This window comes from Lepisosteus platostomus, chromosome 4 (genome assembly GCF_059453375.1).
Source record: "Lepisosteus platostomus isolate fLepPlt1 chromosome 4, fLepPlt1.hap1, whole genome shotgun sequence".
Classification (NCBI taxonomy): Eukaryota; Metazoa; Chordata; class Actinopteri; order Semionotiformes; family Lepisosteidae; genus Lepisosteus; species Lepisosteus platostomus.
Window position 1 is genome coordinate 2259664 of NC_142614.1, and position 25247 is coordinate 2284910.

At 49.4% G+C, this 25247-nt stretch overlaps 2 protein-coding genes and 1 long non-coding RNA gene across 12 annotated transcripts; 2 read left to right on the forward strand and 1 right to left on the reverse strand.

The window, feature by feature from the left end:
• The first annotated feature begins 320 nt into the window (after window positions 1-320).
• LOC148672099 (cytoglobin-1-like) lies at window positions 321-6200 on the forward strand. Of its 2 annotated transcripts, XM_088627523.1 has the most exons (5): window positions 335-1795; window positions 2721-2828; window positions 2916-3036; window positions 3775-3855; window positions 4602-6200. In XM_088627523.1, exons 1-5 carry the CDS (start codon window positions 1539-1541, stop codon window positions 4740-4742), a joined length of 708 nt encoding a protein of 235 aa, XP_088483649.1. In that variant the 5' UTR covers window positions 335-1538; the 3' UTR covers window positions 4743-6200. The 2 variants fall into 2 exon arrangements, with proteins under 2 accessions (XP_088483648.1, XP_088483649.1); XM_088627522.1 differs by lacking the exon at window positions 4602-6200 and having other exon boundaries at window positions 321-1795; window positions 3775-4240.
• Window positions 6201-7173: 973 nt separating this feature from the next.
• LOC148672100 (uncharacterized) lies at window positions 7174-9753 on the reverse strand. The gene is made up of 2 exons (XR_015935655.1): window positions 9612-9753; window positions 7174-8240 (listed from the first exon to the last, which is right to left on the reverse strand). It is a non-coding gene; the product is annotated as an uncharacterized LOC148672100 (long non-coding RNA).
• il15l (interleukin 15, like) lies at window positions 8487-23996 on the forward strand. Of its 9 annotated transcripts, none has more exons than XM_088627534.1 (8): window positions 8487-8866; window positions 8990-9026; window positions 9746-9801; window positions 11786-12127; window positions 14544-14591; window positions 18045-18170; window positions 21463-21638; window positions 23698-23996. In XM_088627534.1, the coding sequence occupies exons 4-7, from the start codon at window positions 11978-11980 to the stop codon at window positions 21568-21570; spliced, it is 432 nt and encodes a 143-aa protein (XP_088483660.1). In that variant the 5' UTR covers window positions 8487-8866; window positions 8990-9026; window positions 9746-9801; window positions 11786-11977; the 3' UTR covers window positions 21571-21638; window positions 23698-23996. The 9 variants fall into 9 exon arrangements, with proteins under 9 accessions (XP_088483660.1, XP_088483659.1, XP_088483658.1 ...); XM_088627533.1 differs by having other exon boundaries at window positions 8492-8866; window positions 18042-18170; XM_088627532.1 differs by having other exon boundaries at window positions 8514-8866; window positions 21460-21638.
• The last annotated feature ends 1251 nt before the right edge of the window (window positions 23997-25247 follow it).

The following is a 25247-nucleotide window of genomic DNA, read 5'->3' on the forward strand; positions in this document are numbered from 1 at the left end:
CCCACTAACACCTCTTCCAGCAGCAACCTTAGTTTTTCCCAGGAGTCTTCCATCCATGTACTGACCAGGCTCACACCTGCTGAGCTTCAGTGGGTTGCCAGCTGGGAGCTGCAGGGTGATATGGCTACTGGCCATTTCATTGAGCCAACTGTCTTATTTATATGGCGCTATAGCAGAATAATGATATTCCTCCTTATTGTCGGTTTGAGTCTACACAGAACTACAGTGGCATTGTAGCCAACAGCCATGTCACTCTGAAACTCACAACTGGCAGCCCACTGAAGCTCAGCAGGTGTGAGCCTGGTCAGTACCTGAATGGGAGACCTCCTGGGAAAAAAGGTTGCTGCTGGAAGAGGTGTTAGTGGGGCCAGCAGGGGGTGCTCACCCTGCGGATGGGTCCTAATGCCCCAGTCTAGTGACAGGGACACTATACTGTAAATAGGTGCCGTCCTTCGGATGAGATGTAAAACTGAGGTTCTGACTCTCTGTGGTCATTAAAAATCCCAGGGGTGTAACCCCGGTGTCCTGGCCAGATTTCCCATTGGCCCTTATCAATCATGGCCTCCTAATAATCTATGAATTGATTATTAATCCCATCTATGAATTGGCTTCATTACTCTGCTCTCCTCCCCACTGATAGCTGATGTGTGATGAGCGTTCTGGCGCACTATGGCTGCCGTCGCATCATCCAGGTGGGGCTGCACACTGGTGGTGTTGGAGGGGATCCCCATTACCTGGAAAGCACTTTGAGTGGAGTGTCCAGAAAAGCGCTATATAAGTGTAAGCAATTGTTATAATTATTGTATTGTGTTGTGATATCTAATCAGATAAAAAAGTGGCACAACGGCAGAAGCGCACGGATATCGGCGGGGATTATTTCCAGAAGCCATTCTGCGTGAACGATAGACCCGCTCTTTGGCTCTTGACATTGGCGAAGGAGATGTTGGCGTTGGGGAGCTGCTCGGGTCCTCCCAGCGCGCGGGGGCTGGGGGACCACGCACAGGTGGGGGCGTCCCGCGCCCTTGAAGGGGGGGGAGGGGGCTCTCGGCTTCCACCTCATTCGCGTCGCGTCGCCCGCGCGTCAAAGACATTAGTTTGCCGACGGGAGAACAAAAAAAAATTACTCCCAATTTCTTTTCCATGAAAAATAAAACAATCGCGGAAGGCAAACGGAAGAAATCCTTCTCACGTTTCAGAACAAATCGTGCTTCGCTCATAAGGGATGAGAGCTCGCCGTGTATCAGCTGTTAACAGTGATTATTAGCGGGCGGCAAGCGAGCGAAAATTGTGTAAGAGCGGGCTGTTCAGTCCGGCTCCAGCCGGGGTGCTCTCTGAAGTCCCCGTCGTGGAGAGTTTCTGCTCTCTTTGGGGAGGTGGTTCTGGGGCAGGTGAATATCTCTCACAGCGCTCTTGGCGGTGCTGTGGACGCCACGGAAGAACAGTTCAAGCCATCAGCATCAGTTATACCCCGGCGCCCAGTTTAATCCGAATAAAAGGTCTCCCCTAGGTGCGCTGTCGGAGTCCAGGGTCGGATCGCGATGGGGTGCGCGCTGTCCGGAAGCGGAGTGAGTTCGGGAGCGTCGGCTCCCGACTCGGCCGGGTCCAGAAGAGATCGCGCGGCGGAGTCCACTTTTGCGTCCGCTGGAGGTTCCGAAATCGGAGGCGCCAGGGGTCCCGGATTCCGCCTGAAGTCGGAGCCAGTTCCCTTGACAGAGTCCCAGAAGGACCTGATCCGGGAGTCCTGGAAGGTCGTGCATCAGGACATCGCCCGGTTAGGGATCATCATGTTCATCAGGTAGGAGAGAAAGAACCGGGCTCGTAACTGTCGCTCCCGTCCTCCCTCACAGTGACACTCATGCCCACTTTGCTGAGGACATCGCAGCTGTAGATGTATTTGTGTTCACATTAGTACTGTCTAGTGAATTCAGCCAGGGAATGACGGGCGTGCTGGGTAAAGAGACCGATTTTACACGCAAGATCGATCTTGACCACACTGGGAAACAGTGTAACACATAATGCTCTATCATCATGTTTCTTGTTTTTGTCCCAAGAAACATAACCTGTGGCATATCCTGACCTTTTAAATCAATCACTCACTCAATCAATCAAACCAGTTTTATTACTCCTTGGTATTTTTGTGTCGTACGATGTGATTAAAGCACCAAGCCTTTTATTCAAGGGATGCTACTGTATATACAGTATGAATGAATTTGGCTGCCTGTGCTGAAGTTTGTAATCAGCAGCACAGAAAAACAACATTTGAGGAGACCTGTTGGAGTTCACATCCCACTGCACAGTCTAGGACAGACCTGGGCTGTGTAGCCATGTGTTAAATAACAAGTAAAGGTTTATTCCCTGCAGAAAAGAGAAGTAAAGAAACACAACGTTTCGGCTGTGGAGCCTTCTTCAGGTGTGTCGGGGGTGTTAAATATTTTTAATAGTGAAATAGTGGAAGATAACAGAAAGGGAGAAGTGGTGGTTAACAGTGAGGTCCCACAGCTCTGGGGTGCTGGGTTTGTCTGCAGGTGCAGGTGCCTGTCTGTGTGGAGTCTGCATGGTCTCCCCGAGTCTGCATGGGATTTCTCCAAGCACCCCAGTTTCCCCCTCCTCTGACAGGGTGACAGGCCTGTCTGGAGGGGCTCAGCTATGAAACTGACCCCACTGTAGTCGGGACAAGGCTCAGGCGAAGCAGTGAGCTCCTGTGCCCGTGTCCCTCCCAGGCTGTTCGAGACCCATCCGGAGTGCAAGGATGTCTTCTTCATCTTCCGGGAGATCGACGACCTCCAGGAGCTGAAAATGAGCAAGGAGCTGCAGGCGCACGGCCTCAGGTACCCATGTGGGGGTCCCGTGGCTGGGAGTCTCCGGAGAGGAGGGGGAGGTGAGCTGGAGCTTCACTGCGTCTCCTCTCTCGGCAGGGTGATGTCGTTCATCGAGAAGAGTGTCGCGCGACTGGCTCAGGAAGACAAGCTGGAGCAGATTGCCTTGGAACTGGGGAAGTGCCACTGCCGCTATAATGCACCCCCAAAATACTATGAGGTACCCCTTTTAGAACCACAGACGGGTTTCGTGTGTGAGGATTTCACTCGAGGTACTCTATGACACTCTATGGAATGGTACTGACACTCCTCGGTCCTGCATTTCAATTGTCCTGTTACCAGTGCGCTGTGGGATAGAGAGTGTTGGGAGACAGTTCCCTTCCAGGCTTTAGATACGCATCTGTCAGCTCTGTCTCCACCATCCCAGTCTGTGTCCAGTGCTCCCAGTCCTCCTGCTTTGCGGGGGAGACGTTCCTGAGACTGGGTGGGGGGGGGGGGGGTACACTGTATACTGGGAAGGAGATCTCCTGTACTCCCTGTCCACCACACGATGCAAATAGACAGAATTATGCAAAAGATAAAGAACACGACAGAACTGAAGAGCAGTCCTGCACGGTGTTCTGTTATTAGGAGGGGTATTATTACAATGAGCATGAAGCAGGTATTTTTAATCTCTTGTGACTAGAACAAGCAGATATCTGTTGTTTAAGATGCTCTAAACAATTCTAACACACTGTTCGTGTTTAAGTTGTGGATCAGCCTGGATTAGTTGTTTTTAATACAGGTGCAATTAATATAGAGTTCGGTTATGATCACATTTATTTCACTCCTAACGTTTTATGAATATGTTTTCTTTTTTAAAAAAAAGCTCTAAATTATATTAGCAACCCCTTTTCTAAAGTGCGGCTTCGCCAGCCGGCGCTGTGGCTGAGAGACGGGTTCTCTTGTGTTTGCCCAGTACGTCGGAGTGCAGTTCATCAGCGCGGTCAAGCCCATCCTGAAGGACAGCTGGAGCCCGCAGGTGGAACAGGCCTGGGAGGTGAATATTCCTGAGTTTGGGCTTCATTGTGCCCCATTTGAATCAGAGCAAAGTGCCGCAGCTTTCGGTGAGATCATGGTTGTTAATAACCGTTGGGAAACATTTTCGGTATCAACAGTAAACCGCAAGCCAGAGGCCACAAGTGGAAACTAGATAGAGGAGCTTCAGAACGTGCACAGGATGCACTTCCTTACGCAAAGGGTTGTGGGAGCGTGGAACAGGCTAATCAGCCATGCTGTTGAAGCCGATACACCGGTTTTCTTCCGAGAAAGAGCTGGATGAGATTCTGGGATCAATTAGCTACTAACGACCAAACAGTCCAGATGGTCTGAATAGCTCCTCTTGTTTGTCAACACTTTTGACGTTCTCCGGCTACGGAATGTGATGCGGATATTCTAAGATATCCTGTGGTATAAATAGTCCTGATGCGAAGGAGGAAACCACGAAGCACATTTCATATGATACAAACATCTATATTGCCCTGCTAATACGAATCGTTCAGTGTTGTTCTACAGGGCAGGTATATCAGGACATCCGTTACAGGACTAGGTGGTTAACGCTTGAATACCTCTGTAAGGAGTGTATTATCACAGGCTGATGCTGACCAATGCAGCAGGTCTAAAAGAGAGCGAGAGTGTATTAAGTCATGAGACTTCACTCATGATTAGCACTGTTTCAGAGAGGGCTAAGATCACCGTTACAAAAACGCAAGTCTCTTTCAGTTCTTGGCTTTTGCTTGACCCCAGAGTTTATTCGCGTACCTGGCGGCCGTGATGAAGAGGGGGTACCACGAGGAGGAGCACAAGGACGGGGTGAACAAGGCGAGCTACGCGAGGAAGAGGCCGCCCCAGAGCCCGGCGGAGGAAGCGCCGCCCAACTGCATCTGACGGCGCCGGCGCGCTCCGTGCCGGTTTCTGCGACCGGGGCGGTGTGGTCCTGAGCCCAGCACCGGCAGTCCGACCCATTACATGCGAACAGCAGCCCCGCCCTTAACCAGAGTGAGAGTCTCGTGAGCCGTCGGTGTCCAGCTACTGGATGGACGGTAGCTGAGTGCAATGAGGAGCCCGGCAGGTGGCACTCAGTTACTGCGCCTGTGTCACATCAATGCCCAGTTTTGTGACCCCCATTTCGCAGCGAGACATCCATTACGTGGGCAGGATGGGTGGGCAGGCAGGGTGAGGGAAGGGCTTCTTTAAAGACAGGTGAGTTGACAGCTTGAATGAATGATGCCTCTGAAAAAATGGAAGGTTTTATTGCAGCCAACTGGAGCCTCTGACAGAAGTCAGACTCCTCTCTAAGCTGGCCAGAGCCACCTGGTGAGAGTCAGTCTGGTTATTCCCCAACACAATAACATGAAATAGCTGGAATTGTAACCAGATCTCCGAGTCCTACTCCCGTCCTGGCCTCCCTGCATTGGCAACCAGTCAGGTTTGGGAATCGTCTACAAGCCCACCTCCTGACTTGAAAAGCCCTAGGTAATCTGGTGTCTTGCTGCTCCACAGGCCTGCTGGTGTATCTGGTGTATTACTCCCCACCCTGCCAGCTTTGGCCACTGGGTTCTGATCCGCGGTGTGTTCCCGGTCCCTCTCGTTTGGCAGCAGCTGGTCTGCTCTTCTGCACGGAAACAGGGAAATACGCTGCCTGAGGCTGTGTGACACTCTGTCACAAGCTCTGTCTCTTTTCTAAAAGCCCTTTAAAGACCCGATTCCTCAGACCTGCCACCCTGGTTTGTAATATAACCTCCCATTGCTTTCTGCACTTGTGTCTGTCCTCGGACGTTACTTTATCTGTGGAATATCGCGTCTTTGTTCTGCCCTGCAGGAGATTGAAAGCACTGTATAAATTATGATTATTATTGGGTGGAAGTCACCAGGGAGCAGCTCATACAAGAGACAGAATGATTAATAATTACAGTTGTACAGCTTAGCAGAGAGCACAGTGGTTAAGTGGGTTCAAGTGGCCACCTGTGGCAGTTTTTCGTGGTGAATCTGCAGAGGAGCCCAGGGCACGAGGCGTTCCCTTCTTCGCCACAGTGTTCACATCTGTACCACGCTTTACCACAGCTCCCTGTGTCTTACCATGTTTTTACAATGACACCACGGTGCTTAGCTTCAGCTTCACTGTGCTATACCACAGTAAGCTCTTAGAGGGGAAGTATGATCAGTTAGCCCTGATTGTTTTATTTTGTGGGCATTTCTTTCACGTTGTTCAGAGCAAATCTTTAGCAGATCTCGTTTCCCCTGCCCTGGTTCCACATCGGTAGTTTGTGTTCAAATGTGACACAGGTCCAGACAAACTGTGCACTTAGAGGCTTGTAATTAGAAGAATAAAGCAGAGTTACAAAAGGACTGTCTTCTTGTATTCATTCGCACCCCTGATTCGTTTGATGTGATTCCAGCCGGTGCCGATCGGGGGTCCGATCTAATACAACAGGCAGCCTGAGCCGATCCAGGTGGGAGTCCTTGCCCTTCCACTCAGTGACCTCCGTCATGTTTCCCGAATAATTTCCCCGTGTGTGCTCATTTGTAAAGATCCGCTCCCGCCTCCAGTCCTCCTCCTGTCTGCAGGTGTCCCGTATTCATTAGGCATGCACTAATGAGTGCAGCAAGCATTCAGTGATGGAGAAACCGAGCACTTGAAAAAAACAACCTGTGAGAGTGCAGACGCTGAACTCACACTGACACACAGCAGAATGTCTTCATGGCAGGATTTCAGAATTGTTGCACCTGTTTATATGCACCTTTTCTTTCATGTGCAAGGTCCTGATGGTAAATCAAGTGATCCGTGATCCTGCTAATCAGTGATCCCGGCATTTTTGTGAAGTTTTAACATTATATGCTGGTACAAAACAAAATCTAACATTGTACCCTGTCTAACACAACTCAGAAGCAACTGCATTTAAATCAAGTGTTCCTCTGCTCTACCAACACATAGCCACAAAAAAAAACATGAGAAAATCCATGCAATTAGTAAAACAATGTCCACAGGATAAACTATATAGAATGAGCTCTGAAAATGCGCTTTGGCGACATCTAGTGGTAGACATGGTCATTACGCCTTCTCTGGGGCAACCTGCCATTCCGCTCCGATTAAATATTTAGTTTAGACAGTTATTGTGCAGCCTGTTGTTTATTCTGTGTGATGTTCCGAACTGTGTCTGCTTACTCTGTGATTTGGCATGAGTGTGCTGTCGCGGGAATACTGTATCGTGAGAGGTCCTATAAACATTCCTCAGGTTTTCGCTATGGAACCAGGCCTGCCAAATTCGGTTCTGGGAAGGTCTAGTCTCTCCTGGTTTAATTAGACATATAAAGCGTATTTTGCACAGCCTTTTTACAGTTCACTTTATTACAGTTATAAACGCGTTCACGCCTGGTTGGACGCGTTATGAAAGATGCAGGAAATGAATTAATGACACCAGCTGTGGAACCGTGGGCCACGGCAGGCAGCCTTTATCCGAGAGCCTGGGGGGCTTCGAATTCCCTTCCGCCCACGTCCTTACTTCTTCCAGCGCGAGCTGGAGGCTTTCTGTGTGTTACAGGAACCACTGCCTAGACCTCTGCAGTTGTAGACCACCTGCTCGCTCCTCTGCAAGTCCGAACCCGGCCTCGCCCATCTCGGACTGATCTGCAAACGTGAAACGTATTGTAACGCATACGGCCGTCAGTGGTGTGTAAGAGCCGGGTACCAGGGCGGTGACGTCACCGCCCTTCCCTGTAATAGCGGGACCACAGCCCCTAGGCTGTAGAGGAATCTCTCTTTAGCTCAGCAAGCTGGGTCCCTGTTGAGTGACGCCGGAGGCCCGGGTTCGCGTCCTATGCAGGCAGAAGGCAAGGGCGCCCGCCTGAACCCCCGTTGCGTTACAGTATTATTTATTACTTTGACTGTTACAAATCCAATCAGTCGCTGCGTTTTGTCTCTGGGTGGTCACTATTACCCCCATCTGAGTCCGTCGAATCCTGGGCAGCACGTGTCCTGTTGGCAGTGCCCACGGGCTAGCCTGATGACGCCTGTGCGCGGAGAGTAATCTTGAAGCCGGTGACGGGAACTTCTCGCTGCGGGCAGCTGTGCTGTAACAGAAGAGCGGCGGGAGCCCCGGTACGTGCCTGCAGAGACTTTCGGAGTACACGAGTAAAGTTTAAACCTGGGATCTCCGCCCCTCAGGTCAGCCTGGGCTGTAAAACCAATTTTCATTGCACTTGTAATATTGTTCGTTTTAAAACGACCATCCTTTGTTTTCCCTTGTTAGTAGAGGAAGCTCAGCTGAGGAGGCGGGAGCGTTACCTCGTGGCGTTCCGCTGGAGTATCCCGGTTTTTCAATTCTTTTCCCTGCCGATTGCTTGGCAGTCCCGATGCGGTGTGAGCTTCCTACTCAGACCTGTTTGCTGTATAAAAGCGGGCACGGAACTCGAACCAGAGGTCACTGGGGAAATAGAGACGGAGCTCGCCCCGGGTCAGGTCTGTACTCAGTGACCCAAGCCCTGCCGGGACGCCGGGGCGAAGGGTCGGGTTTAATTTCAAAGCTTCAAACGCTGCTTTTCAAGTTGCTGTAAATTGAATTTTATAACAAACAGGAGGGGGGGGCTATTCTTTCCTGTGCGGCGCCCCCCGGAGAAGCCGTCGCGCGTCTCTGAGGGCGGGTGACCTTTCGCTCAGGAATTCCAGCGCGCTGCGGCTGCAGGGGCGCGCAGTCTGCGGCGAAACACCTCCTTCACTCTGGAACGGATCCCAGTCGAAACTGCTGAAATTTCACATCCTGTTCAGACAGCGTGCGCACTCGGTAACGCCGTGGCGAGCCGAGCCGAGCCGCTCGGGAACGGACCGCTGAGGAGTGACCCCCTCACGCTGCGAGCGAGAATCGGACTGCGCCGAGTCTACACCTCGGGCGATGTGCGGCGGTTTTAAAGCGAGGCTCTAACTTTCACCCTTTTAAATTCGGGAGTGAAGGCAGGGACACAGGTGTCAGCGAGACTCAACAGGTCAATAACTCCTTTCCAGAGGATCTTAAAAGGTGAGCACGTTTTACTTTCCTTTTCCTAATGCGCGGAGACGCGTTTGTATTTCGCGTTTATAGTACCTGGCTGCAAAAGTGACTTTCTTTCTTTTCTTTATTTAACTTTCTTGTATCCTTCAGAATCCGCATGGACGGCCATTGGCACTCTGCAGATCAGGTACTCGAGTGCTTCGTTCGAGCGCCGTCCAAACCTGTGCGCTGCTTTTGCGTTGTAATTAAAAACAGATTTCGTCTCTTTAATTGCCCCCTGGGGAGGGATGAAGTATTTCGAACTGAATTGTAAAAGCTTTTGATTAACGTGAAGTAACTTTTTACGCGCAAAAGTTACATGTCATCAAAACGAAAGCTAGAGACCTGCCTTTAATATGCATTTTATTGTTTTCTGTATGGTGCATTTTAATAACGTTTAGTTAAGCAGCGACAGCACCGTCTGGATCAAACTCCAGAATTCAGTGAAGACGTGCCTTCACCGGGGCGTATAAACGGGGAGACCATTATACAATGCAGCAATTAACCCCCAATTGCAAACGAGCTAGTTTACCGATACTCACATTCTCGAGTCAACTTTAAACCTATATAGTGTTCGCGCTCAATGTGCGATTTAGAAGCCACAGAATGAGCACAGTACATAAAAGCGAATTCAACTCCTTCGAGGTACAAAGAATGAAAGTAATTCAAGAAGCCCAATCTTTTTAACATCAGACGGTTAAATTCAAATATCCAATTCAATATCTATACCTACACGAAACCACGCTGAGCTTCACAACAGAATACCGCAAGATGATTCCCAAGACCTTCCGACTGGGAATCCTCATTCCTGCCGCTCTGTCCACCCTGTACTTGATTTCAATACACATTTTGCTTCGTGTATTACAGGTGTACTCTTGAAGGGAACTTCAACGAGAGGCGGCGCTAATTACTCTAGGAAGTGGGTATGGCTCCTATACCTGTTCCTTTCCCTCTTCTGTTGGGACGTTTGTCAAGCGAGTGGGTTTTTTTTGGGGGGGTGACTCTTCGGTTCTCGCCCACAATGCGAAGACGGGCTGTCTCGCTGGCGCAGCTCCGTGACGATGGCCCCCCCGTGCAAACAGCACAAACGACGAAACCCCCCTCATTTGTTAGTGCTGCGTTTCGTTTCCGAGATATAGCGCCTTGTGTTTTCGGGGGTCGTGACGTCACTGAGCCCCCTTAGACCAGTTTAGGAGAACTGAGCCGGTCTCATTCTTCAGTGCTGCGTTTGTGCCGGTTTGTGCCGTAGATGGTAACTTCCCGGCTGCTTTCGTTCCCGAGATATAGCGCCTTGTTTTTCCGGTGATCACTTGACCATGCACGGCGACTTTGACTTCCAGTGACCCCATCTGCCGAGTTCAAGCTCTGGTACCGGTGCGAGAGTAACAACTCTGCAGTTGTGTTTCTCTGTTTGCCCGGGTCGGGGGGGGGCGCTGGATTTTGCATTTAATATCGGTATCTTCTGTGCGTTTGTGTGAACAGGAAAATTAAATTTGTCCCCAATATCGTACCCTTAGCAGAATAGTTGCGGGTTAAGCCTTAAAAAGCGAACTTTAGGAAACAATATTATGTTCTTACAAAGAGGCTTTAACTTGCACGTCTTAATACTTCGTAGCGCTGTCCTTCAAAATAAACTGAAGAAGTAATCAGTTTCTCATTGTCTCCTTCTTAAATAGACATGCGCACCGAGGGACTGGTGAAGATTCGACCCGCCGGTCGAGTCAGTCTTTAAAAAGGCTTGGATTTGCAACTTCAACTCTTGTCGCGCAAAGCACATTCGTCATCGTGAAAAAGAACCAGGATGTTTTTTTCAGGGGCCCTGTGTACAAAGCCGACACGGGTAGTTCATAATACATCCGCAAAACAACATTGGTAATTCTACCGGCTCACACTTGCGGACCGCGGCAATCTTGGAAAAATACTTTTATTTTCACAAAAATAAAAATTGTTGTAGGGGGGGGCTGAGTGGCGGTCACAGCCCCCCCAAAAGAAGGCGCTATATCTCGGGAAAGAAAGCAGCTGGGAAGGTACTTTCAATGGCACAAAACGGCACAAGCAAGGCACTAACGAATGAGCGCGGGGGGGGTAATCGTTTGTGCTGTGTGTAGGGGGGTGGGGGGGGGCAACTTCACTGGCGTGCGTGTGCCTTTGCGCGAGGCAGTGGGCGTGTGTCCGGGGAGACTCCTGCCTCAGCAGCCCGGCCGGTGACCATGAGTGTGTGGACTTGTTGTAGTCATGCCCTTGATTTAGGCGATGCGATGCTTCCAGCACTCCTGTCTCAGGGCTGGGGCTGATGTTTCCATGTAGGACTGCTGATTGGATTTCAGTGCTTTGTGACGCTGAGGACTGGTCCCTCAGGAGGCACACCTTGCCCTGCGGCCCACAGCCCAAAGATCTGGCTCCTCTGGGGGGGGGGCTGTGGATGTAGGGCCCACTCTGGTCCGGTGCCCATGTGTTCCCGGGAGTGGACCTGGTCCTGGGTGGTCCAATGCTGATGAGCCCATGCGTTCCCGGGAGTGGACCTGGTCCTGGGTGGTCCGGTGCTGACCAGCCCATGCGTTCCCAGGAGTGGACCTGGTCCTGGGTGGTCCGGTGCTGACCAGCCCATGTGTTCCCGGGAGTGGACCTGGTCCTGGGTGGTTCTGGGTGGTCCGGTGCTGACCAGCCCATGCGTTCCCGGGAGTGGACCTGGTCCTGGGTGGTCCGGCGCTGACCAGCCCATGCGTTCCCGGGAGTGGACCTGGTCCTGGGTGGTCCGGCGCTGACCAGCCCATGCGTTCCCAGGAGTGGACCTGGTCCTGGGTGGTCCGGCGCTGACCAGCCCATGCGTTCCCGGGTGCAGCGGGCTTGTCCAGCGTTGTTCCGGCCCGGCAGGAGGGCGCTGATCCGTGTCCTCTCTCTGTGCAGAGGGGGAGCCGGCAAGAGCAGATGTCCGGGCTGGTGCCAGCTGGAACACATGGAGTGGCAGCTGGCATGAGCCCGCGGCCCGGTTTCCCCCACCCTGCTGGCACGCCGACGAGCCCCACAGAGGTCCTGGCCCTTTCCTGCTGACCCCCCCAGCTGTCCCGGGACTGGCCCTGGGGGACTGATGGTCCTGCCATGCGGTGGAGGATGGCCACCCCTGGCAGCACCCTGCTGCGCACCCTGTGTTGCCTGGTTGCCATGACGCCGTGGGCAGGAGGGCAGAGGGCCCTGTGCAGCAGGGAGGCGGTCGCGGACCTGCAGAGCCTCCAGAGCAATATCAGCGGGGTAAGGGGCCGCCACGCGCACACAGCTCCTGAGCTCCTGCCCTCGCACAGCCCCCCAGACCCCCAGACCCCCAGACCCGGGGTCTGATAAAACAGCCCCACCCGCTGCGTCTCAGGACCGCCAGACAACTGTCAGTGGTGAAGGTTGGTCAAAATATATTAACCAGCAGCCTGAAGTGGAAGGTACCGCTGAAATAGCAAGCTTGTTTTGCTTTGTTTCAAGCAAGCTCATTGCAATAATAATAATTCCTCACACTTATATAGCACTCTTCTGGACACTCCATTCAAAGAGCTTTACAGGTAATGGGGATCCCCTCCACCCCCACCCGTGTGCAGCCCCACCTGGGTGATGCGCCAGTCCGCTCCCCACACACCAGCTCTGAGTGGGGAGGAGAACAGAGTGATGAAGCCAGTTCAGAGAGGGGGATTATTAGGAGGCCATGATTGGTAAAGGCCAGGGGGAAATTTGGCCAGAACAGGGGGATAACACCACTTTTCGAGAAACGCCCCAAGATTTTTAATAACCACACAAAGCCAGGACCTCGGTTTTACATCTCATCCAAAGGACAGCGCCTTTTTACGGTATAGTGTCCCCGCCACTGTACTGGGGTATTAGGACCCACATTAGGACCGCAGGGTGAGCGCCCCCCGCTGGTCCCACTAACACCTCTTCCAGCAGCAACCTCAGCTTTCCCAGGAATCTCCCCTCCAGGTACTGGCCAGGCTCACACCTGCTGAGCCCCAGTGGGCTGCCAGCTGGGAGCTGCAGGGTGATAGGGCTGCTGGCACTGACAACTCTTGCACATCCACACATCACACACCCCTCTTTTGTTAGTGATCTCCTGTCCATCCTGCTACACCAGTGAAGCTAAAGGGTGATATTTGAGTGGGCTGGGTAAATATAAGCTTTGATTTACTGAAACAATAGAACTCTGCATTGACTGTTGAGTGTGGAAGCCCAGTACTGCAATATATTTCTTCAAAATGATTACTTACTTGCCCACTTTACATAAAAATGTATGTAAAGCCACCTTTGCTGTGCTCCTAAGGAAGCGGAGAGCTGCTCTCCTCCACTTGTGCCCTGTAATGACTTTCCTCTCATTCCTCTGGATCAACAGGGTGCTGAGCTGAGAGAGACATCAGAGTTCAACACCAGTCTAGTGATATTTAGGATATTTTTTTTTCTTACTTCATTTAGAAAAATAAAATAATTCAGATATTATATTTAGGTCACATTTTCTACCTGGCTTAAGAGTTTCTGCAACGTGGTAGGGTGGTGCATCACTTAAACGTCTTGATTCACACCCAAAAAATGTTGGGGAAAAAGACAATATCCCTGTAAAGGGATACATTCCTTTGTGTTGATGATGATTCCTCCTTCTCCAGTCCTAGTCTGCTCATTTGTCTTCTTGTTCCCTAATTTTATCCAACATTTTTATCCAGAGGGTTGCACTGCACTGTACTGTGCAGTACCACTGTGGAAGATAATCTTGTATTGACTTACTGATAGGTACCCCCATTGTGCTCCAGCTACTGTAAATGCATAAATTACTGCTGCATAAAAACTATATTGTACAGCTACACAATAGCTGAAAAAGGAGCTCCACTTCAGTGCCACAATAATGTAAGTGAAGTAACACCAACGCATGCATACTCACACAATTTTTATAGTTTTCTTATCTTCAGATATTTCCTAATTAACTTCCACATTCAATTTCTCTGTGAATTTTTGCCAGGTTTCTTCTCTGGCTTTTGCAGCTGCTACTGTATAGTTCCTTGCTATTACAACAGATTTTTATCCCCATAGTTTTCCATAAAGGGCTGTAACCCATAGTCACTGGATGAAGACGTGCATTCTTTCGCTGTGGTTTTGATGGCTCAGATGGATTCGATGCTTGACTCTCCTTGCCTACAGAATTGCTGTACTGAATTGCTTTAACCAGATAACTTAAACCAAAGTGTGCCTTCATGAAACCAGAGTAATCCTGAAGTCCATTATAGAGGTAATTCAATCTGGCTAATTTGAGAACATTTGTGAAACAGTAAACTCTGTACTCTGTACACAGTGAGAACCTAATGAGTGGGAAACGTCTGCTGTTTAATAACCCATTTATTCATCTCAAAGCAAGATAAAAATTCATAGTTTACATTTTTGTACTGGCACATTACACTTCTGCGGTAAAGAGTTCTTCACCTTTCCTGTATTCCAAGTTTAAGTCCTATAGCAAAGGAACATAAGGTATTTTTACCTTGCCATTAAAAAAACATTCATCTGTGCTTTGTCATCGGGGTGACTAATCTATAGAGTGTCTCCTGTTTGTTTAGAAAAATGCTGCCTTGTAAAACCAGACTAATTTTCAGATTGTTCTGCACTCGTCTTGCCTGTCTTTGATCAGTGCTTTTTTGTTTTCATTCAGAATCCAGACAATTGCACTCTCTACACTGCCAATGTGAGCGATTATAAGGTATGTACAGTAGGAAGTGCTGAGCGATTGGTACAGCTGTAATTCGCTGGCAGAGATGTGGTGCTTTTCACCTGCATGTGACTGCACTGCTGCATGGGGCAGGTCCTGCACAGGAGAGCACAGGGGAGTCTTGACATGACAGCACCTCTGCAGAGTAATCTGATCACCACGAGAGTTTTGTCCTTCTGGTGAGTTAGTTTCCTTGCATCAGTCTCATTGCACGGACGCTGTTTGTGGTGTCTCGACATGTCGCTGGCCTTGCTCTGTTTGTTTTTATAGCGATGCCTCTCCTGGGCTCTTTATCCAGAATCTACCGAATACTTTAAGGGATATTGCGTGTTTCCCTGTGAGTGAATGGAAAAGTAACGAGTATCTCAGAGACGTGGCTCTGCAGATGGGGTAGAATGCTGGACCAGGCTTTGAACTAATTGCCCCTGTTGTGCATCTGGCTGGAGAGCAGTGCTTGAGTGCACAAACACTGAGAGTACCCACCTCATCTCCCTCCCATTGATTTTGTCATATTTCTCCCAGTCTGTGAGTCAAGACCCATGTCATTTTTTCAGTCGGAAAATCTTTCTTGTACTGAGCAGCATGACAGATCAGGGTCCATGCATTCATATTGAAATGTTATTCCCAAGTTTGGCGTATCTCTTCTGGCACTTTTGAAGGTGCACAGCACTGCATTGATATACAAGCCCGAATCCAACGTGGTGTACAGGAGCAGATACTTGATCTTGTGCATTCCAGAAAAAGGTCTTGGCATCCTCACTGCATAGTAAACACTGTTTCCCTCCTGCATTTTGAACAGATTAACCTCTCCAGGAGAATTAACCCTTTACAAGGCAGGACCACGTGAGCACTGGGTGTGTGTTGAGTGTACCTGGCTGTGGATGGAGAGCTGTTTGGAGGTTAATGACCACACTGTTCTGAAGCTGCTTCTGAAGCTATTGTCTGCATCTCCAGACAATAGGAGATGCCTCGCGTTGTACATGGAAGAAGGCTGACAGAGTGACCAAGAAAGATGTGGCTAACGTGGGTGTTGTACAGTTCCCTGAATCAAACAGATCATGGAAGTCTGACTTGGAATGAAGCATCATGGAGCAGCTTGACATAATGATCACAGTGCTGGAGTTCTGCTAAAAGTCTGACAAAGTGCTCTTTCCTCCTAACCTGCACACACGTACTGCTGCTCTATGCATCCTGCCTGTTATTCCTCAAAGACTCTAGCAGAAATGCCACACCACAGCTGGGATTTAAAACTGGACTCTTATTATTATTGGTAGTAGAATTATTATACTGGATTATTATTGTTAGCTGCACTTGGCACTGATGTGTTGAGTGTCAAAAAGGCCTCAATTTAATGTGCTTTGAACTGGAGCTCAAGCAGGGGATGTGTATTATTGGACTCCAGTTTGCACAATCTGAACTGTGTTCCTCAAAATCAAGAAACAATGAAAAGCCGCTTCATAATTCCTTGCTTTTCCAATTTCTGAATAAATGGTTCTTCATTTCCTCAGTGCAATACTCTTAAACCCACTTGAACATGTTTACCAGACAATAAAGGAATTCAGTGCTGAGTTCAGCACGCTCTGTTCATCTAAATCAAATTAATTCTCTTGTTGTCTCGGATGGATTTATGTTTTTTTTGAGAAGCAGGATTAAATTCTCAAACTTTGGTTTTTTTGAAGCTGCCCTTATCTGACCCCTCTGGTCGGACTGGGACTCCATTCCTCGACAAATTATTGTCTTCCTGGAAACCACTATTTGATTCAATGGAACTTCTTTTCACTTAAATCCGTGGTCTTATTTGTCACTGTTTAAGCCTGAGCCTGCTCCAGCTACCTCACCCTTTCTCCTGCCAGTGCTAACACGGCAATGTGTCTTGTTTCCTGGGAGCCGACAATGAACCGGCTCAGCTTTGGGAGATTGAAGCCCGGAAGCCCGCCTACCAGCGGGTCCAGGAGAGACCCGACGGCACAGGCTTCATCACAGCATCCTGACCGTCTGGGTCCGGGGCTCGGAGCGCCTGGCCTCGTCATCCTGTTTTTATTCCCTGTCCGTGTTCTGGATCCGGTTCCAGATTTTAACCATGTTTTGTCTCGTCTCGGATGGATCACCTGGTTTTGGACTTTGGACTGCACCCCAGATTTCCCCTCTGGGCTCTTTGGACTTGTCTGCCTTGGCCACGCCCCCCGAGTACCAGTTCACCATCGTCACGCCCCCCCGTCTGTCAACCCCTCCTCATCCTCGTCACCTCCTCCTTGTTGTCCTTCTCCACTTACTTCCGGATGATACCGTCTGCATAGCGTCCAGAACTACGCTTGACGGGAGCCTGGACCGCCTCCTGTTACAAAACCCTTCCAACAGCCACAAGACCAATGACACATATGGAGTAGAGAATTGCTCATGCTGTGCCATCCATTAATACTGCTCTATAATGACTTGGATCAGTTATGTGTTACTGGAGAACTCTACAGAACAGTAGGATTCAACAGAGTAATGGCCGAGGAGTTAGGGAATGCAGATCTTGCTAAAATAACTTGTTAGAGTTGTTGGGCTTCTTAATTTAAGCCTGGTCAATACTTTAGGTTCTGGTGTTAGAAAATTATTCAGCTTTGCAGATGATAAAGTAGGAGTAGTAGCACATCGTGTAGAAAATGTAAAGGAAATTTAAAAAGGACAGAAAGTTTAATATTGCAGGTGGTTACCTAGCAAAAGACCTTTGATTTAGAGTCCAGCTAAATGTTTTCAACCAGCTTGTTTCATGTGTTATACCACGCAGGGAAGCCATAAGAAACGCATGTTAGGATATATAATAGAAACAGTAGAAATTAAATCAGTGGATGTTACATGAAAACAGAAGAATATCATCTCATTCAGAAGACGGCATACCATTTTAGTTACACAAAAGAATGTCTTACAATGACTTACAGTAAAAACTGCATCTGTAGTCTTGGACAGACGAAGCTTGAGAGAGGTTCCCTTCTAGTAATTATACTCAAAGTCAATCCTAGGCACTACCTAGAGGTGCATTTAAAAGAGAACAGGAGGCACTTCTCTACACAAAGGGTTCTGGGAGTCTGGAACAAACCTCCCACCCATGTTGTTGAAGCCGTTCCCAGGGAGCCGTGAGGGAACTGGGTGAAGCCACAGAATACCCAGTGGGTGGTGAGAACATGCAAGCTTTACGCAGAAGCTGCCCCGGGCCAGAATCGAACCCGAGACCAGGAGCTAACCGCTGGGGCACTATGCCTCCCTGCTTGCTTGCTCATCGACATGAAGCTCAGCACCCTGCGCCCCCATCTCCAGCGTTGGTGTTGATTAAAACCGGTACTCTGTTACGCTGTACTTATTTGATATTGTTCGCAGTTTGATGATGATGTCTAAGGGAAGGTGCAGAGTTGTGAATATTTCTGCTACTCTGCTGACATCCTGGTGTGTTTTATCCAGCAGGAATGTCCCAACTCCACACTATCTTGTTTTATTGAGGAGCTCAGGGTCCTGATTCTCGAGTTTGGACACACGAGAACGAACGTCTCTTCGAAGCTCCTGAGGCGGTTGCATCGGCTGAATACGAAGGTGTGTGTTTTCCCTCCTCCACTCCGTCTTGAACTTGAACTTGAACTTTATTGCCATATGTAACCGGTACTGGTACAATGGAATTCTTACTTACAGAAAGTCTCTCGATTGTAAAACAAGTGTAAAAAACAAGACAAAGTGCAGACAGTGCATCAAGACAATGTACAAACAATAGACAATGTGCAAGTAAACATGTAGACAGTTTGAATGTAAACAATACAGATGTGTAAACAATGACTGGAGATGTGCAATAGATAAGAAATCATAGAGAGGTAGATGGTGATGGTGTAGGGGTGGTCCGAGGGGGATGGCTAAATGTGTTCGCCAGTCTCACTGCTTTTGGATAGAAGCTATTGAAGAATCTAGTGGTAAGTGTCCGTATGCTCTTGTATCTCTTGCCTGAGGGCAGTGGGGTGAAGAGCTCATGCCCGGGGTGGTGACTGTCCTCTGTGATGGCCAGAATTCTACCACGGCAGCGGTCCTCATAGAGCTGTTTAATCTCGGTGAGACCGCAGCCGATGATCTTCTGGGCCATATTGACCATTCTCTGCAGTGCCTTTCTTTCTCCGAAGAGGTGTTGCCGTACCACACGGTGATCCCGTTGGTGAGGACGCTCTCGATGGTGCAGCGGTAGAAGTTCACCAACACATGTATTGGCATCCCCCATCGCTTGAGGCACCTCAGGAAATAGAGGCGCTGCTGAGCCTCCTTCATGATAGAGTCAGTGTTGACAGTGTTGACTGTTCACAGTCCAGGTTAGATCTTTAGAGATGTGAATTCCCCAAAACCTAAAGCTGGTGACTGTTTCCACTTCCGTTCCATCAATACTGAGTGGGCTGTGAGTGTATGGCCCGTGTCTCCGAAAGTCCACTATTAGCTCTTTCGTCTTCCGGTTCGTCCCCCTCGCCGTGGTTCCGTGGGCAGGCGTTGGGCCGTTTTCACTTCGCGGCGATTTGTTTCTCGGTGAGAATTTGCAGTTCGCCATCGGTTCCTGCACCTGGATGCATCTCTTCAGCCTGTCCCCAGGAAGAGGCGGACCTGGCGTTTTGAAGTTCCCGCGAAGCAAGACTGCTATTGTGCCGGTACCCCTCATTAACTGGCTTGTTTTAGAGAGCGGGTCCAATTCTCGCCGTCCCCTTTCAACGCAGAAGCGCAGCTGGGTCTGTCAGCTATGCTGGTTTGTTCTATATAGTCGACTGGCACAGTAGCCACAGGCTGACTAAAGAGTGCACGTTTTCAAGGACATCTTTGATGCACTGGCGTTCTGTCACAGTCTGTGTCCATTAAGGAACGAAAGTGTTCGGTATTACCTTCAACAAACTTTTTCAAACGGCCGGGCTGGATCTGGACGGAAGCCAGCACTCGGAACTCCGGCAGAAGTTGTGCCTGAGTGTGAGAGAACGAGATGGTGTCTAAACTTTTTTTTTTAATCACTAAAGCCTAGGGATTAGAAGCCGAGTATACCCGAGATGAACTTATAGCATTGACTGTCCTTTCTCTTCTGTTTTTGTATGTGCGCGCATTGCAGCTTCTCCACACGACCTCGCAAGTTAAAGTAAAAACGATCTAATCCGCATTCCTCATCAGTTCGCACTTATCGCCGGCACATTCCCAGCATAATCAGGTTTCTGATATTTACTGAGCATTTCAATGTCCAAGAAAAATATGCCATAAAGTCTGACATTTAGATTTAAAAAAGGAGTTCAAAGTAATCCTAAAATTCCCTGTACAGCAATTAGCACAGAACTGGATTTCTGGGATGAAAAGGCTTGAATCTGGGAGGATTTCTGCTTTCCTGCGGTGGGACTTTTTCTCATCTCTTGCCAGTGAATGTTATCAGCCGCCCACTTTGTAGACCCGTTGCGGTTATATTAACATGACTGCGTTGAGTCAAACAGTTTATAAAAACCTGTAAAAGTATACCAGCTCATTCACACCAGCTTGTAATTCTAGCTGGTATTCACTCCAGTTGTTCTGTTTCTCAACATTTTTATACATTTGTGGTTGAGTAGAATTCCAGTGATGTTTTGAGCATTTTAGTTCTCATGCTAGAACAATAGACGATCCCTACTATTAATAGAATTGAAAATAGAAATGAAAGGTGAGTTTCTGGAGTTGCAGGTATACAGTGCCTGGTGAATGGCCAGACTCATTCAGAGCTGTAGTTCCCTTCAAGGGAACAAGTAACAGGTTTATTCCATGCTGAAAAGAGAAGAGAGAAAACACAGCGTTCTTCAGGTGTGGGGCTCACTCACTGAACCAGCGTTCCCTTCAAGTACCTTTGAGACCCCAACTCACAAGGCCCAGAATCACCTGAGTACCAACAGCAGTGAGCTCTTACCTGCATGTTGTCATTTTAAGATCAAATTAAGACTTCAGATTTAAAACCAATTTTTATACATGCAGGAATAGAGTTGTTTTTTTTTTGCGTCACCTCAATGGAAGGAGACATTCTTGGACAGATTTCTGCTGCATGAGTCAAACAATGCCATTGAGTGTTCAGCTCTTATCTTCTTGTGTAACTTTTTATTCCCATCACTGGTTGTGGCCCCGAGGGGAGAGTTTAAGGTATAGTGTTGCCACAGAAGTCAGGCCCACAAACTCCAAAGGAAGCAAAGGGAGATCTGCAAGCACCGACAAGCAGCAGATTGTATTCCTTTCCCCTTGACAGAAGATCTCAACTTTTGCCCTGCTGTTAGTTTTGAAATCTGATTGCTTCTGCACTCCTCTGTAGCCGAGTCACAGGAGAAGCACGCAGCGTCTTTCCTCAGGATTCATGCTAATTATGAGGGATTGGGAGGGTTTTTCCCCTCACCGCGGAAGATGAGACTGGTGGGCCCTTGCTAGCGGAGAGCGTGCAGGCAGCAGCGTGATCCCAGTGTCCTGCCCCAGGAGCTCCGGCTGGGCTCCCTGTGGGAACTTCCCCAGTGCTGCCCAGTTCCCGTGTTCAGCCCGTTTCCCTCCCGGGTTCTTGCTGGAGCCAGGCCCACATTTGAAGCCCCGGGAAGCAGCAGCCATGCCCTTGTAGCTCTCCAGATGTTCCCTCCTCCCTCCGAACTGCACTGAGGCATTCTAGATCCCATTAGAAGAGAAAAGCTCTCTCATCCCTGGGCACGCAGAGACGCCGCAGCTGCAGCGCAGGGGGCCTGAAATGGGAAAGAAGTGAAAGCTGATGCAGACTTTCCACAGGCGTGCGGCCGCGAGATGGGAGTCGTGCTTCCAGTTTTGATTTTGTGCCCTTTGGGGGCGGGGGGGTTCTCTTGTCTCTGCTGTGCTCTTTTTTCACCAGAAGGACCAAAAAGCGGACTGCCCACAGTGCGAGGCCCATGAGGAGCAGCCACCCTGGGAGTTCCTCACCGCCCTGCTGTCCGTCCTGCAGTCCATCAACGACAGCTGTTAGCGCGGCGAGCAGACGCCGCCGGCCGCCACTCCCGAGCTGGTCTCGTTCCCGGCGCCGTCCGCAGCGAGGTACAGGGCGAGACCGGAACCGCGGCTCGTGTCCGAGGCCGGCCGGGACCGCTGCGTTCCGGCCGTAGATCTTGTTTGCTCTGTTCAAGGTTTGAGTTTTCGGCACCACGCTATGGATGTCTGACTCCGTTCCTGGAGGGCCTGGTGTCCAGTCCTGTCCATCGTGGGGCTAATTATTTAATCAGCTGCATGATTATAGTACTTGTAAGTTGTTTATAAGCACCGGTGGCTTTAAAGGCGTGTTTTGAGTCATCTGCTGTGACCTTGGGTAACACCCTGTAGACGTGTAAGAAAACAATGGTTCAGCCAGAAGAGAAACCAGCCGGGTCCTCCAGGAAGGGATCTGACTCTGCCGCAGAAGACCCTGCAGCTGCAGGGAGCTCTTTCGGAATGAGCAACCTTGGGAGAGGAATGGGACATCGTACAGCACTGCGTGCATTCAAGCCCATGCAACTGCAGAGCCTTTATTGAAAATAAAGTGCATTCATGGCACACTGCAGTCGATGGCTGATTGGAGAAAATCTGCTGGACAGCGTTCTAAGCCATTTATAGTCCTCGCTGCAGTAGTTGTAGGAATAGTAGCTGGACGGATCGACTGCTGAAAAGGCTCTGAAGCTGGGAAACCTGTTCTAGGCCTGTGAACGTGGGGTTTGAACGAATTCCCTTGCAGACTGAGGCACCCCCGGCTCCCGGCAAACCCTCCTTGTGCTTTTCGAGAGCTGAGGAAAGGGAAAGCAACACAACCGGTGGATGGGCTGGCAGGCCTGGTCTGTCACCCTGCCCTCTGTCTGTCTGGAAACGGGAGCTTCTGCTGCTGCTAGGATACCTAAATTGCTTGTTCACAACGGCCAGTCTGGAGACTTTACAATATTTATAACTTTCAATAAAGCGTATCCTGGAGGCATTTCTGCGGCATTTCAGGAAACAGACAGCACCCTGGCTTAGTTTCCATGGTTTCCTTGTGGACTCTGGGGAAAATCTTTTTTTCTTTTCTCTACTGGCCTTTCCTCCCTCTTGGTAACTACACTACCCACACACATGGCCCTGGGTTACATTCGTACACCACTGCTGGCCTTTTTTACTGTAGCCCTGGAGGCAGAGGAGGAATGCTCCAGCCTGCCACGTTGCTGAGGCCAATACCCTGGTTCTGGCATTAGTTGGACAGCAGCCAGATCACCCTGTAGCTCCCAGCTGGCAGGCCTACTGGAGCTCAGCAGGAGGGGAGACTCCTGGGAAAACCGAGGTGTTAGAGGGGCCAGCAGGGGGCGCTCACTCTGCAGTCTGTGTGGGCCCTAATACCCCAGTGTAGCGAATGGGACACTATACTTAAAAAGGGCACCATCCTTTCGGATGAGACGTAAAACCGAGGTCCTGATTCTCTGTGCTCATTAAAAATCCCAGAGTGTTTCTCGAAAAGAGCAGGGGTGTAACCCCGGTGTCCTGGCCAAATTTCCCATTGGCCCTTACCAGTCATGGCCTGCTAATAATCACTCTGCTCTCCTCCCCACTGAGAGCTGGTGTGTGGGGAGAGTACTGGCGCACTCTGACTGCCGTCGCATCATCCAGGATTCAGGTGGGGCTGCACACTGGTGATGCAGGTGGAGGGGATCCCCATTACCTGTAAAGTGCTTTGAGTGGAGTATTATAATTATGAGGTCCCTCGCTCGATCAGGGCAGGTCATGAGAGCAAGCATGAGCTGTTCTCAAACTAAGTAAAGCAGTATCTTTTCTTGATGCGACTGCAGTAGATCCTGCGCAGCAGCAACCCATGCTGAGTGATGCCGAGATGGGGGCGTTTGCTTGAGCAGTCTGCCTGGGTGGAGTTGTCATGCCCTCCCTGGGCTCATGAGGGCTTTGGCCAGGAGCTCCAGTTTTATCCCAGGGACGCGGCACTAGTGTCCCATCTGGAGAGATAGTGGTCATGTGCTCAGGCTCATCCCGCTGGGAGAGGCTCTGGCTACCTGCAGAGTTCGCTGGGACAAGCATCACATTCCCCGATTCTCCATGTACAGCCCCTGGCTTGACAACACAATGATCTGGATGTGTTTATTTCCTCCAGGGCCAGAACCTGACGGAAGGGGCTCCTTCAGCCCAGAATTTGAACTTGGTGCTTGGAATTCACAGATCATACTGGCAGCCCCTTCGTGTGACATTGTTGAAATCCTGTATCTGTGGAAAAGCAAGACAAGACCCAAACTTACCCCAGAGGAAAGTTCTTCTGAGCGATGACTCACTGGGCACAGGGCTGCGCTAATGCTAAACATGACAGGGAAATAGCTCATAGCAACGAGCCAGCAGATTAATCCCGTGTCGGGAAATCAATGTTTTTTAATGCAATAAAATGTTTTAAACATAAAAGCAGTGAGCAAAATGAAGGTTTTTCTTCTTTTTGAATGATTGAACAAATGCCCCCCCCAAAAAAAACAAAAAAGGCAATCTGTGAGACGATTTAAAGTTGCTTTTGTGTTGAAAGAATCGTGAAGAAAGCCTTTATTTTCAGGAAGTATTCCAGTTTGCTCCCTTCTCTACATATTTCTTTAATTATACAACTATTTTGATTTCAGTGAAGTTGGCACAAAGCCATTTAAATCAAATCGGGAATGCTACAGGATGTCTGAATGCTCAAACCCAAAGCGCAAACAATGTACTTTGTTTTTAAATGTAATGAAATGCTTAATACATAAAAACGGAGCAAAATTTTTCAAAAGTTTTTTTTTTTGAAGAGCTGTAGCCTAACTTCATCTGACACTGTGCCCCAGCCAGCACATACACAATATCACACACTTTGTGCCACAAAAGGAGCCTTCTGTCTTTACTGGCTCACCACCAGGGTGGGCCTCATTCACAGTGGACAGTGACTCAGCAGGACAGCTGATGTTTTATAGAGCCCTGGAACTGCGCGATTTAACAAATGCCCCATTTAAAGTTGCTTTTGTGTTGAAAGAATCGTGAAGAAAGCCTTTATTTTCAAGAAATATCCCAGTCTGCTCCCTTCTCTAAATATTTCTTTAATTATACAACTATTTTGATTTCTGTGAAGTTGCACAAAGTCATTCAATTCAAATCAGGGACACTACAGGATGCCTGAATGCTCAAACACAAAGGAGATACACTTTTCAAAAACTGCTCAGGCCAGTATAAGCCGACTGTGTCCATAACCTGGATGCCAATGGGCACAGAGCAGGATAGACCTGCCTTGGGACACTAATACATGGCAGGACACACACAGGACATGCAGGGGTCAGATCTCCTTACTGGCCAAAATATTAGGAATGAGAGCATCCTGAGTGACTAAACCAGTAAAGTTTCTAACCTGGGTACTGGTTAAGCTTGATGATCACGGGTTCGAACCTCGGTCACATCACTAGCTAATGACCGGCAGCCATATCACTCTGCAACTCACAGCTGGCAACCCCCTGAAGCCAAGTAGGTCTGAGCCTGGTCAGTACCTGGATGGGAGACCTCCTGGGAAAAACTGAGGTTGCTGCTGGAAGAGGTGTTAGTGGGGCCAGCAGGGGCGCTCATCTTGCGGTCCATGTGGGTCCTAATGCCCCAGTATAGTGATGGGGACACTATAATGTAAACAGGCGCTGTCCTTCAGATGAGACG

What these genes read in the sequence shown, in the direction of transcription:
- LOC148672099 (XM_088627522.1), top strand. Translation starts at nt 1,539, where the DNA reads ATGGGGTGCGCGCTGTCCGGAAGCGGAGTGAGTTCGGGAGCGTCGGCT. An exon ending in GGGATCATCATGTTCATCAG is followed by an intron (nt 1,796 to 2,720) that starts GTAGGAGAGAAA and finishes TGTCCCTCCCAG; the next exon opens with GCTGTTCGAGACCCATCCGG. An exon ending in CTGCAGGCGCACGGCCTCAG is followed by an intron (nt 2,829 to 2,915) that starts GTACCCATGTGG and finishes CTCTCTCGGCAG; the next exon opens with GGTGATGTCGTTCATCGAGA.
- il15l (XM_088627526.1), top strand. Translation starts at nt 11,978, where the DNA reads ATGCGGTGGAGGATGGCCACCCCTGGCAGCACCCTGCTGCGCACCCTG. An exon ending in TCCAGAGCAATATCAGCGGG is followed by an intron (nt 12,128 to 14,543) that starts GTAAGGGGCCGC and finishes GTTTTCATTCAG; the next exon opens with AATCCAGACAATTGCACTCT. An exon ending in TGCATCGGCTGAATACGAAG is followed by an intron (nt 18,171 to 21,459) that starts GTGTGTGTTTTC and finishes TTTTTTCACCAG; the next exon opens with AAGGACCAAAAAGCGGACTG.